The sequence below is a fragment of the Hoplias malabaricus genome, chromosome 4 (assembly GCF_029633855.1).
Source record: "Hoplias malabaricus isolate fHopMal1 chromosome 4, fHopMal1.hap1, whole genome shotgun sequence".
Taxonomy (NCBI): domain Eukaryota; kingdom Metazoa; phylum Chordata; class Actinopteri; order Characiformes; family Erythrinidae; genus Hoplias; species Hoplias malabaricus.
In genome coordinates this window covers 68,022,494-68,036,275 of record NC_089803.1, presented here as the reverse complement: position 1 = coordinate 68,036,275, position 13,782 = coordinate 68,022,494, and the positions used below count along the sequence as shown (strand labels likewise).

The 13,782-nt window shown below is 42.2% G+C and overlaps 1 protein-coding gene across 1 annotated transcript; it reads left to right on the top strand.

The window, feature by feature from the left end:
* The first annotated feature begins 3,393 nt into the window (after nt 1-3,393).
* Nucleotides 3,394-4,446, top strand: LOC136695080 (perforin-1-like). Its single transcript, XM_066668890.1, has one exon. The coding sequence runs from the start codon at nt 3,394-3,396 to the stop codon at nt 4,444-4,446; it is 1,053 nt and encodes a 350-aa protein (XP_066524987.1).
* The last annotated feature ends 9,336 nt before the right edge of the window (nt 4,447-13,782 follow it).

The following is a 13,782-nucleotide window of genomic DNA, read 5'->3' as shown; positions in this document are numbered from 1 at the left end:
TAATTGCTGCATTATTATTTATTTAAGGTTAATTTCTTTCCCTGTAAAATTACCTTTTTGAACATTTAAGGTTTTTATTAATAACAGCAACAGCAACTACAGATTCTGATTTATATTCTGAAAATCCAGCATGACCAAAATGAATGACCTGTTATTCATGTGCAAGACCAGGACACACCATGCTAGACCAGTTTAGGCCATCCTCACCAGCAGTAGAATTCATATTGTTCAATGTAATTTTTTTCTAATCAGTGCACTGTAATTACTGTAATTCATTAATTCAACATCTCCCATCAATGAACTGCTTTGTAATGGATAAAATCATGGATATTACCTTATACCACCTTAAATCAACATGCACTTTATACACCTGGTCCATGACTATGCTTAACTTTCCAACAGGTGTCAGTACATTTCACCACCTTTGCTTCCAGTTCCACTGCCACATTCAACAGTTCAGAAACATGCTGAAGACTGCATTTGATCTCTCAGCACTCAAAGGCATATTTACTTTTTTGGCTTAAAAGGGAGTGAAATATTACTCTCAAAATACATTCACTTACACATGCTTCAAACTGTAACATACACAGTCCACAGAAATACAGGATCTATTAAGGGATTCTGTTAACCCTCAACCTAGTGTTTCACCAATTTCCAGCCAAAGATTGAGTAAAATAAAGTGACTGTAGTTTTTGTTTCACCACTCCTAAGCAGCAGGTATTGGAAGTACATAAATACTTTATTTAACTATATAAATATACCCAGACTTATCTAAGGGAGTATCGTGTTAAAATCGTATACCCAAGTGAAGGTATAAACGTCCAATTTTTTTCACATCAGGATTCTTTTCTGTTGACATAAAAATGAGAAGGAAATAAAGCAGAAGATGTGAAGAAGATGTGAATGTCTATACACTAAAATATTTAGAAAAAAAAAATGGAAATTTGGTTTTATTCCAGAAACATCCTCCAGCCTTGGAAAGATGGAATACATTTTTCCTCTGACTGATGTGGGACAAAACCACTGCATCTTTTCAGACTGTCACTAATGCAACCCCACTGATACATTTAGTGCATCAGAGGACAGAAAGGGCCATTTCACCCACTCAGAGAGTGAGGTCTGTGTCCCGGCCTTGGACAACCAAGGCATCACCTGGGATCAAACCAGTGATCTCCTGATGATAAGGCCAACACTTATACTGCGGTGCCACAGGTTTGAATCTCAAGCTGTAAGTGTATCAAATTATCTGTAGTTTTTAGAGTATGTAGGGTGAGTACCACATCCAACCGTCTAACTGCAATAGTAAAGCATAGAATACAGCTTTCAAGTGACACTAATAGGCCTTTAAGTTAAAGTAACACAAGAGGTTGCTGAAATATTTGGGATGAAAGTCATGAGAGGGACATAAAGTGCTCGGCCAAGATGAAAACTTCCCAGCTTCCAGCTGCAGTGCAGAAGGAAAAAGAGAGGGCTAAACCTCGAGAGCAGTTGTGGAGGTGGTGTGTATGTGTATGTGTGTGAAAATAAAAAAAACATGAAGGGGCCAAGAACCTCCATCCGAAGTGCAGACAAGAGTATTATTGGTGGCTTTGTTAATATAAGTGTGTAGAGAGATACCATAGTAGTAGTAGTAGTAGTGTGTGTGTGTGTGTGTGTGTGAATGAGAGAGAGAGAGAGTGAAAAACAGAGAGAGAGAGAGAGAGAGAGAGAGAGAGAGAGAGAGAGAGAGAGAGAGAGAGAGAGAGAGAGTTTTCTTTGGAAAATACCTGTCAGCCTGTAAAATATATGATATCTTTACTGGTCTCTCCAGGCTCAGAAGTATAGTTTGGTATGTCTGGCGCTCTCACTGTGCATGTGTGTGTGTGTGTGTGTGTGTGTGTGTGTGTGTGTGTGTGTGTGTGTGTGTGTGTGTAAAAGTCATTATTGGAATAGCAGTACTGTGTCAGGAAGTAGAACCTCGGCTGTAAAAGGCACTTGAAGCGAAAGTTAGAACTGCTTTAAGTGATCATTAACAGAATTAATGCAATTAATATAATGTCTTTACTGTTCATTACTTATTCGTTTCTCATCCATGGCAGAGTTACACCCACTTTAGTGTTAAATCCCTTCAGCCATTTAGTGTTCAATAGACATTTTACTAGATACACATCTGTGGCCTTACTAGTTTAGTAGTCTAAAAACACCTTTTTTCTCTAGTACATTGTTGGGCCACTTCTAGCCTGGATACATGATGAAATAGGGTTAGGTTTGGAGGCACAAAATGTTGTGTAAAGTATCCTGCACACACAATTACTGCTTGAATGGCAATAAATCTGGTAACTGGGCATGGCATATGTCCTAGTACGTCAACAATCACACACCAATACGTACATTACCCAAGAGTTGCCATACGAGAGCTGGAAAAAGCTTATGTGCCTTTTTGGTAAAACAGTGTCTAATGCCAGCCTTACTCCAAGTGATTTTTCAAGTGATTTCACTATCGCAGACAATTTTCCAAAGCTGGAATAAAATTATGTGGGTCTGGTGGGAGTCACAACCCATTGTCTTGATTTTTTGGTGAGAGGAAAGGTCAGGAAAGGTCAGGAAAGCAGTTTTAACTCACATCGTTTTCTCGTCTTGATGCTTCAATAAAGCATAAATAAAGTTGTGTTTAATATTATCAAAAGTTTATTGTGTTTTATGTGTAAATTATGTTTCTGAGGCTGATCATTTTAAAAAGACGCAATTTACCAATGAGGCCCCATTTATAATGCGGCCCCACCACGTCGATTCCTGATGCAGGGGGCTCCTAACCAAGCTGCTGTATTTGACGAGTTGGCAGTGAGAACGTGGAAGTGGCAGACACTAATAAAATTGACGGTGAAGCGGCTGTCAGTTATGAGACTGTGGTGTAGTGCGTGAAGTTGTTCAGCCCGTAACTCAATTCAGTAATCCAACCCATGTTAGAAATTAAGAAAGGTATTGTAGACGTACATTTATTGTCACTAAAGTTACACACGGTGTAAATGTACTTTTAAGAGTGCTACAGTTGCTTTAAAGTCCAGCTGTGTTCCCTAAATATCCTCTTCTACAGGAGTTATGAATATCTGTATGCTTGTACATTAATACAACTTAAAAACCTACAATTAATATAGAATATGGTAAAATTATGTTCCCTATCTAAAAGTACTTAATATGTACTGACAGTTTTTCTGAGACTGAGGAATCTAGTTGCAATCTTGTAATTATTGAGACTGAAAATTTTCAGTCTCTGCAAAATCATAGTTTGCGACTAAAAACTCTGTGACATTATCTTAAGATGTTAGAGGGTGTCAAAATTAAGTCTTTTTAAAGTCATTGCAAAGTCGTCAAGTGTACGGTTAGCATAGTCAGACCACACCAGTAATCATTTAAATGTTTAAAAAACATTCAGATGACATTGATGTCAAAGACTGTCTGGAGGTGGAGGCATCAGGAACATACAACTCTGCAACACTGAACACAGAGATCAAACACTGTAGAAACCTACAGTCCAAGATGAAGACCAATGAAAAGTTCAGCTCGATGTTTAGTGAGCGACAGACAGAGATTATAGGAGGAAACATCAATGGTGAGGATCTCCTCTTTTCCAGCACTTCACATAAAACGGCTCTGAACAATTGGCTGAAATCACTGAAGACCATCCCAGACGTGGTGACATACAACCTGCGCCCTCTGCATTCAGTTCTGGGTGAAAAACACCATGCCAGAGTGGGCCTGAAGAAGGCTGTAGAAAAATATATTCTTAAAAATGCCTTGAAAAAAGTCTGCTCTGGGTCTTGTAAGATAGGCCACAAGAACAGTGCCCGGGATCGTTGTGCTTGTATTTGTGAAGCAAATCAAAATATAATGTCCAATTGCTGCCCACCTGAAAAAGGCCTTGCATCACTGAGGGTGTACAAGCTCTATGCCAAAGGTTTATATGGTGATACCTGGGGCACAACTGATGGAGTTGTACAAGTCAAATATGGGAACACAATCAGACGCACTGCAGAGATTACTGATGATGATAATCCCCGCTGGAGAGAATCATTTGATTTTGGTCCTGTCAGATTGTCCATGAGTGAAAGTCTCACTTTTGAAGTGTATGATGCAGATCGTTACTGGAACAGTGACCTTCTGGGAACATGCTCATTTTCTCTGAGAAGTGGAGTTGTGAGTGATGAGTGTGTTTTCACCCACGGCACCTTCTTTTTCTCCTATTCTGTAAAATGCGCTCCAAGTCTCCAGGGTCCAAAGTGTGGAGATTACAAACCATCACCAATGGCTGCCCCTCTGGCCCAGATCTTTCAATCAAGAAATGGCATTCTGGCTAAAGACCTGTGGAAGCTCCAGAATTACACAAATGCGCTCCACTTTAAATGCCTTTTTTGCCTGTGTTTTTCACTCATATTCTTTAAACAGAATCAGCAGTCTGTGACCTCTTGACACTTGACACATCTACACTTTGTGTCTAAATGTAGACACCCCTCAAACTTCATGAATTCATCTACATTAGGGAGCATCCATTGTGGAAAAAGATGTTCAGCTGTGAACACACAACATGTATATGCTCCGTTGCCAGTAGAACCGGACATTCTAGAGCAGCTGCAAATGAGCTTAAGTTCATCATGCTCAGTGGCAGACCAGAGTGTTATACATGCCTCAGCATTTGGCTGTGGAGCAGAGAAACTGGAGTGGTGTTTGGGATCCAAAATGAATCATCCAAAGGTTCTCATGTACAAATGCCGTTAAACTTTCACAGCAATGGGGGGCAAACTTAATACCTACTACATGTTGGTGCCTAGAAATGTTGGATGAGCAGGCATCCACAGAGATTTGCTTCTATGGACGACACATCACCAGCCATTTTGTGTCTATGCTGAAAAGGAGACAATGTATGCAATGTGGCCAATGTATGCATGAAGTAAAAGAGATATGTACTGGAAGGATCTGGCTCTTAACCAGTGGAGAAATCCCATTTGTAGCATGTTCTGGTAATTATGGTGCAGGGTCACTTCAGAAAAGGGTCAAGTGAAAACCGCAGGGTGAAGCAGAGAGAGAATTTCTCAAATTGTTCTCTGGAAACTTGTCAATGACAACAGTACAAACAGCTGCTCCCACCCCCACACATCCGATTGTGTAACACACACTCACACTCAGGCCCGTGCTCACACACTCAATGCTTGTTTTTCCTTGTCACACATGCGCACACTCACAACGCCACACGCAGTTAGGAAATGCATTAGGTTACATTTAAAGAATTCTTGAATTCAGAGAAGTAATCTTTGGATGAACAGGACGAGGCCTCAGATATCAGTCCCTTGTCTGAGTCCTATTTCAACTCTAATACAGCCAAGAAATACATTCACAAATAACACATACTCAGTTAGAAAACTGTCACTGTGGTGGTAAGTGGTAAATTCAGCCAGGGAACATCATTTTAATTCTGTTATAATTGTAGATTTTTAAGTTTGTATTGATTCCAAATGCCCCATTTAATATCCAAGACTTATATTATATTATTTTATTTTACATGGTTCTATAATGAAATCTAACAAATAATCACCCCTCCCTCTGGAGAAGAGAATGTGATGTACCGTTAGGAAACAGAACTGGACTCTAACACAACTGTTGTACTTTTAAAGATACATTTACACTGTTGTAATTTAAGTGCCAATAATCTACCTGTACTGTACCTTTTTTCTGAGAGTGTACATATAGCATCAAGTCCAGCCTCATCCCTCCAGTGTAGTCTCATCCCTCCAGTGTTGTCTCAGCCATCCAGTGTAGTCTCGTCCCTCCAGTGTAGTCTCATCCCTCCAGTGTAGTCTCATCCCTCCAGTGTTGTCTCAGCCCTCCAGTGTAGTCTCGTCCCTCCAGTGTAGTCTCAGCCCTCAAGTCCAGCCTCATCCCTCCAGTGTAGTCTCATCCCTCCAGTGTAGTCTCATCCCTCCAGTGTAGTCTCATCCCTCCAGTGTTGTCTCAGCCCTCCAGTGTAATCTCATCCCTCCAGTGTAGTCTCATCCCTCCAGTGTAGTCTCATCCCTCAAGTCCAGCCTCATCCCTCCAGTGTAGTCTCATCCCTCCAGTGTTGTCTCATCCCTCCAGTGTAGTCTCATCCCTCAAGTCCAGCCTCATCCCTCCAGTGTAGTCTCATCCCTCCAGTGTAGTCTCATCCCTCCAGTGTTGTCTCAGCCCTCCAGTGTAATCTCATCCCTCCAGTGTAGTCTCATCCCTCCAGTGTAGTCTCATCCCTCAAGTCCAGCCTCATCCCTCCAGTGTTGTCTCATCCCTCCAGTGTTGTCTCAGCCCTCCAGTGTAGTCTCATTCCTCCAGTGTAGTCTCATCCCTCCAGTGAAGTCTCATCCCTCCAGTGTTGTCTCAGCCCTCCAGTGTAATCTCATTCCTTCAGTGTAATCTCATCCCTCCAGTGTAATCTCATCCCTCCAGTGTAGTCTCATCCTTCCAGTGTAATCTCATCCCTCCAGTGTAGTCATATCGCTCCAGTGTTGTCTCAGTCCTCCAGTGTTGTCTCATCACTCCAGTGTAATCTCATCCCTCCAGTGTAGTCTCATCCCTCAAGTCCAGCCTCATCCCTCCGGTGTAGTCTCATCCCTCCAGTGTAATCTCATCCCTCCTGTGTAGTCTCATCCCTCAAGTCCAGCCTCATCCCTCCAGTGTTGTCTCACTTCTCCAGATTAGTCTAATACTGTCCTCTCATGTTCCCAGTACACGTTCCTTTTTCTGGGACAAGAAAAATGTGTTTGTTTTGAAAAAATATACAAAAGCTTTTTCCCCGTTGCTCATGTTAGTGCACTATTTAATGTAATCATATAGGTCAAAATGTTATTACACATTAACTCACACAATATATTAGATTTACATTAGGTTTACATTCTCTGTCAACAGGCTTGAATATATAGTGCCATCTTATGGTTCAATTACAGCAAACCCTGCTACGTTATTTGTTTTGTTAGAGTAAGTGTGAACAGAATGTCTCAACAAACCTGCTGCTGCTATCATTTGTGAAAAACATCAAATCCTAGTAGCTGCAGTAAGAAATGCTCTAGACCAGACATTTAGCAAATATAACATGTCCTAACATAAATCCTGACCATTAGTTTCACATTTTCAACATTTACCAGAGTCCAGATTAGTGTTGGGCAGCTCAGAGCCCTCACTGAAGATGCAGCCGTGCAGTTTTAAAACTGCATCTTTGGGCCAGTGCTAGGAGCTGCTCTGGGGTGGTTCAAGGCAGTTTTACTTTCATAATGACCCATTTAGAAGGAATTAAGAGGTGGTGGGGCATCGCCCTAGTATTTCTATACGTGGTGGGTCAAATGCCCACTGTTGGATTGTGCAGCGGAGGAATTTCCGCTGCTGTTTTGATGCCTTTATCCATTGTACCACATCTCACTGGGTTTCCAGTTGGTAAAACAACCTCCAGGTAAACACACAAGGTGGTTTTCCATCCACCAAGTTTTGTGAAATATGAAAATTCATTCATTATCTGTAACCCTTATCCAGTTCAGGGTCGCGGTGGGTCCGGAGCTTACCCAGAATCATTGGGCACAAGGCGAGAACACACCAGTCCTTCACAGGACGACACACACTCCCACCTAGGGATACTTATGAGTCACCAATCCACCTACCAACATGTGTTTTTGGACCGTGGGAGGATACCGGAGCACCCGGAGGAAACCCACGCGGACACAGGGTGAACACACTGAACTCCTCACTCGAACCCACAACATCCAGGTCCCTGGAGCTGTGTGACCCTGACACTACCTGCTGCACCACTGTGCTGCCCTGAATTATAAAAATGCGCATGAAAAAACCTGGTTGAAAAATGGCCAAAACAAAAAAATATATACATATTTCCATATATATTATAAATACTGCGTACGTGCCGGAGCCCCTGGCTTTTAATGGACTCCCCACAACCCTCCTTCCACACTTTACCACTCTGTTTTCACACTAGCGCCCGATTTTAGTGCATGTGTGGAATATAGTAGACACCGCAGCAATGAGCAAAAGTCAGAGTCCACACTGCATGTTATTTTTTTACGTAAGTGCATTTTTAATATAAAGAACCCACTCGGATCTCTGCCTCTCCCTCATTTCGATGCCATCCCTGATCATGGATCCCCACGCCATCTGTAATTAATAACACTGAACATTAATTCTGTATTATACCATCTTTTTATGTGTTATTGCTAAGGGCTGAAAAAAATATTTGTGTGTCTACACCTTTCTCTCTCTCTCTCTCTCTCTCATATAAGGAATAACCATCTTTATCAGTTTATTGTTCCCAGTTCCTGCTGATTATTATCAAGGCCATGGCCCCTCACTTAAGGAAGTGGTCTTCCCTATCAAAAAGCTGAGCTTTGAATCACACATCTTGAAACATTATTCAGGGCTTTTATATCTCCGCCCTTTGAATGTAGTGCATTCAAAGGCTTGGTTAACCACAGCAAACATGTGAGCACTTGGCATGGCACCCTGGGAAACCCTGACAAACTGCTTGGACATGATGCTTACATCCAACTAATCCTGGCTTTAGCTTTTATCTCTCCCATTAATGAGCAACTAAAGCATACAGAGCCAATAGTTTTAGCTGGCAGTGTTTTTTGTTCTTTGAGCTCAGCCATTTTTGACAGATGTTCAAATGTCCATGTGAATGTGGCCTTGCATCTGGCTGAACTAATCTCGAGGGCTTGGAGTCCATCTCAAAAAGCATCAGTCTCTCTCCAGTTCCATAATTTGTTAACTGTGAGTTGACTCCAAAGATTTGGACACACCGCAGTGATGTTACTGTTTAGACAGCTTCGTAATGAAAAAAGCCTTCTACTTTTCTGCCCATGCTGTTTTGAACAATAGACACCATTGTAGGTAAGTGCTGTGCCAAGATAATCTTGTAGAATACATACTTCAGTCATGCTTTTCACTTGCACAAGCTAAAAAACACAATATAAACAAAGACTTAGGAGAAACATTCATCTTTCCCGGCTGTAAACAATACATCATTGTTTTCCTGGTAAGGAAGGTGCTTCTGTTCACGTTGTGTTCACAGGTTGAGACCTTTTAATTTTGTGCAGGCTTTCGGCACAAACCTTCTGTTCTCACTATTTGGAAATGTAGGGTGGGTCAATTTCAGGATGATCTGAGACCAAATGTTGAAGAAGTGCTGCTTGATTATGGCAAAAATCAAAATCCTGATTATTTTGATCAGTATTGAGTTCACAATTATTTAACACATTTAGCGTCATGTACTTGGGCGGCACGGTGGCGCAGCAGGTTAGTGTCACAGTCACACAGCTCCAGGGGCCTGGAGGTTGTGGGTTCGATTCCCGCTCCGGGTGACTGTCTGTGAGGAGTGTGATGTGTTCTCCCTGTGTCTGCATGGGTTTCCTCTGGGTGCTCCGGTTTCCTCCCACAGTCCAAAAACACACGTTGGTAGGTGGACTGGCGACTCAAAAGTGTCCGTAGGTGTGAGTGTGTGAGTGAATGTGTGTGTGTGTCTGTGTTGCCCTGTGAAGGACTGGCGCCCCCTCCAGGGTGTATTCCCACCATGCGCCCAATGATTCCAGGTAGGCTCTGGACCCACCGCGACCCTGAACTGGATAAGGGTTACAGATAAGGAATGAATGAATGAACGTGTGAGGCTTTAGGAAGGGGCTGAAACCCCAACACCATGAAGTAGTGTGCTCAATTTCTACAAAACCCAGTAGCTGTCTCATCTCAATGAACTTGTTTCAGTGTTGTTGGAAGCCAAAATGGGTGACATAATGGCACTACAGTTAGTGTTGTGAATTCCTGAATGAATAAAGTTCAAACTTGTCAGTTATAACTAAATGACTAAAACGAACTCTGGTGCTATTGCTTCGCTAGTGCAGTTCATTAATTGCAAGCACTCCCTTTCGAATTCTGGTGCACACCAAACAAGTAAACTGAGTCCACCTGAGGTGATTCGTTTCAAGTATGAATTCAGTATGACCCAAATACCAAATACTATCTAAATAAATCAAACACAGTTGTGATGTCCCAAGGTATAACAATAGAGTGTATCAAAACCAATGAGCCAAGGACAAAACCCCCAGCTTCTCTCTACAGTGGACCTTCTTTGGTTCATGCAGTGGAGGCATTCTGCCACAGTTTTGACACCTTTATGTATTTTAACACCTCTTGCTGGAACTCTAATGAATCGCAAAATAAAAGTCACATCATATATCACTTTTTTAAATGTGTCAGTGTGAACTCAAACAAAACCCTGACTAAAATGTAACAATGTATCAGGGTCTTGTTTAGTCCGGACTAAAGGAACCAAACTACAAATCTGAACACACCCTAAAATTTGAATAATGACCCAGCCCTGTGTTGAATCTGTGTGAGCTGTAAGCACTGGGAAAATGTTGTGTAATGACTGCAAAATATCAAAGCAATACAATGTGTTCAGGACATTTTCTCTGAGCTCCTCGTGTGACAAATATCAGCAAGCATTGTCAATCAGCATTTGTGTTCATAAAACTCTTTAGAGTGGCTGTCCAGCCAGTGAATCTTTAGCCATGTTCTTAGTCCTTCTTGTGTATCTTTCTCCTCCTTGTGTTGAATGGAGCAGTGTGAGTCTTTGTGTTTTTCTCTGATGGTCGCCCAGAGTGCCTGGTAACTCTGGCTGCCAGTTAAAGCACTTTCTTTGTGTCTGTGGGGTCTGGGAGACCTGCCATGGCTTGGTGTGTTTTTATCTAAAACTGTGTGTGTGTGTTTGTGGTTTGAGCGAGAGGTAGACATCTTTGATAGTCTCCTTCTTTGTTTCTGTTTATTACAATGGATGCCAACATCGCTGTCTAGAGTACTTAGGTAGCAAAGGCTTGATCTGTGTTTTGAGGTTCCTGCCAGGCAAGCCATGGACCTGTTGTAGATTGTTTTGTGACTGAAGATAAGCAGAGCAGGCAGAAAACAATGCACAATGTCTCCAGCTTACCCCCTCTCCACTGTTTGCTTCATGTCACAACTTTAAAACGAGGCATAATGAAAGTGACTGGAGTAGTTACTGTCTCTGTATCAGTCTCACCAGGCCACTAATTTCTCCTGCAGATCTTTTATAGTGCAGCCCACCTGATATGTTGCAGTGCCTCCAACGGGTTCCATGACATAAAGGCAAACAGTGAGTCATACCTCCCCTGCTGCCTGGAATTCAGCCATCTAACCAGAATTCCAGAAGGCGGGAGGGGAGCTGGGCTGGGGACGGGAAAGGATTACAACCACAGATTGCAGGACCATTCCTTCACAGGACTCCCAGTAAAATCTCAAGTAAAGACAGCTCAGCACAGCTATGCATCTGATCTCAGTGCAAGATTTACACAGTGTTAAAGAACACTACGTAATGTTTTACCTTAAGGTTGTAGCTTCATAAGGAGAATAGGGCCTCAGTTGTTGCGATTCTAGGCTCAGCACTGCAGAAACGGCACTATACAACTTTTGGAGGAGGGTAGGAAATCACCTCCCCTTCCAGATTCTCTCCACTGACTTCGGTACAGTGCTGTAAAATTGAATTATACTAGAGGGAGCCCCAGGAGCAAAAAAGAAAAAGAAAAAGAAATAAATCTTACAGAATGTTTCTTAACCTTGAGATGAAAAGCGACTCTAAATCCGTGTCCATATACCTGTGACTTCCTAAAGATTTCTCAATGACTGGTTCCTTAAAGAGCAACACCTGTGGACTTTTAGCCACGTCATCCTTCTCCAAATTTCTTCAAGATTCTGGATTTACATCTACAGGTCGCTGTGATGCAGTCATTGCTGAGGCATTTAGAATGTGGTTTCAGTTTTTTTTATTGTGCCGCATAAGTTGTGTCTGTGCTCCTAGGTCCAAATACCAAATGCTAGAGGTCCAAGGTCCAAATACCAAATGCTAGACCAAACGAAAAGAGCCCTCTTGTCAACAATAAGGCTGCAATGATTAACTGACATAATCGACAACATCGATTGTAAAAATTTGGCAACTTGGAATTTCATTGTTAATGCCCCATTCAATTATAATTTGTATTTATACAAGAAGCGCTGGGATAGTATCAACTAAACTTACCAACAGTCTCCCAGATGCAGCGGAGCAGGCTCAGCATGCAATAAGTTAACATATGTCGTTTAGCATGGCTGGATAAATAAATAAATAAATAAATAAATAAATAAATAAATAAATAAAACCCACATTCTTTCCAGAATTAAAAATAAAAAAATAAAAAAATTAATAAAACCCGTCCTTACATGGTGCAGCCATGCTTAAACAGTGCTTGGCAACACTGCTCCTAAGTTTCGTAACCACAGCTCCAGGGGTCTGTGAGGAGTGTGGTGTGGTCTCCCAGTGTCTGCGTGGGTTTCCTCCGGGTGACTGTCTGTGAGGAGTGGGGTGTGTTCTCCCAGTGTCTGCGTGGGTTTCCTCCGGGTGACTGTCTGTCAGGAGTGTGGTGTGTTCTCCCAGTGTCTGCGTGGGTTTCCTCCGGGTGACTGTCTGTGAGGAGTGGGGTGTGTTCTCCCTGTTTCTGCATGGGTTTCCTCCGAGTGACTGTCTGTGAGGAGTGTGGTGTGTTCTCCCAGCACTCCTCCGGGTGCTCCAGTGTCCTCCCACAGTCCAAAAACACACGTTGGTAGGTGGATTGGTGACTCAAAAGAGTCTGTAGGTGTGAGTGAATGTGTGAGTGTGTGTGTTGCCCTGTGAAGGACTGGCGCCCCCTCCAGGGTGTATTCACACCTTGCGCCCAATGGTTCCATTGGCTGTGGACCCACTGTGACCCTGAACTGGATAAGTGGTTACAGATAATGAATGAATGAATGAATGAATGTATGAGTGACTTGAAATAATGGTGCCTCTTAAAAGGGCCTTAATATTGTATATGCAGCAAATATCTCGCAAAACTAAAGTTGAGGGTTATAACATTAAGATGGCTGATTACAAGTTAAATATAAAACCTCCATGTTCAAAATTCAATGATTGCTGGCTTAAACCACTCCAATTGATATTGTACCAAAAACATTGTTCTCTGGGATCCAATCACAGTAACGCACAGAAAAAAATAATGTATTATATAATAATAAGTATAAAAAAAATATATGAAATATTATGCTAAGGCTAGACATTGGAATATTGCAGTTAGAATCTGATTGTATTCTGGTATGGGAGTATTAAGACCTCAGCACACTTCTCTCGAAGCGAAATTCGCGAGGGCTGGGCAAACTGAGAGAGCCCAAGGTCACATAGTTTCTGCGGCTTCGTTTTGCCTGCGTACTCTCATCTACTGCAAATGCTCTGAGAATTGCTCCTCAAAGTCGTCCATGTTTGTGTTGTGACAAGCCTCTTTTGGATTGACCAATGAAACTCTTTGTCGCGTGGGGTTAATGCCAATGATCAGATTCAGTCTGCACCGCATGGCGAGTGAAGTCTCTTGCACTACGTATTCAGTTGTTCCTTTTCTGTCATATTTTTTGCTGAAGACAGGTGTCTCCACAAAGGCAAATGCTGAGGCCTTTAGTGAAATCAGGCACTGATATTGGATGATTTCTGCATCAGAAATGCCATTCCAACTAATCCCAATAAGGCTAGTGGTGGTGGTGAGGGGGAGGGGGGGTGTGGAGGTTATTTGTGCCCTTCAAACTGACACTTAGCACTGAGTATGGCTCATGTGCTCCAGAGCTTCACATTATTTTAGCAATGTTTTTTCTGTGGAGATTATACAAGCTGGGTGTGTATGCACTGATTATAAGGGATGTCTGATACTTTTAGACATA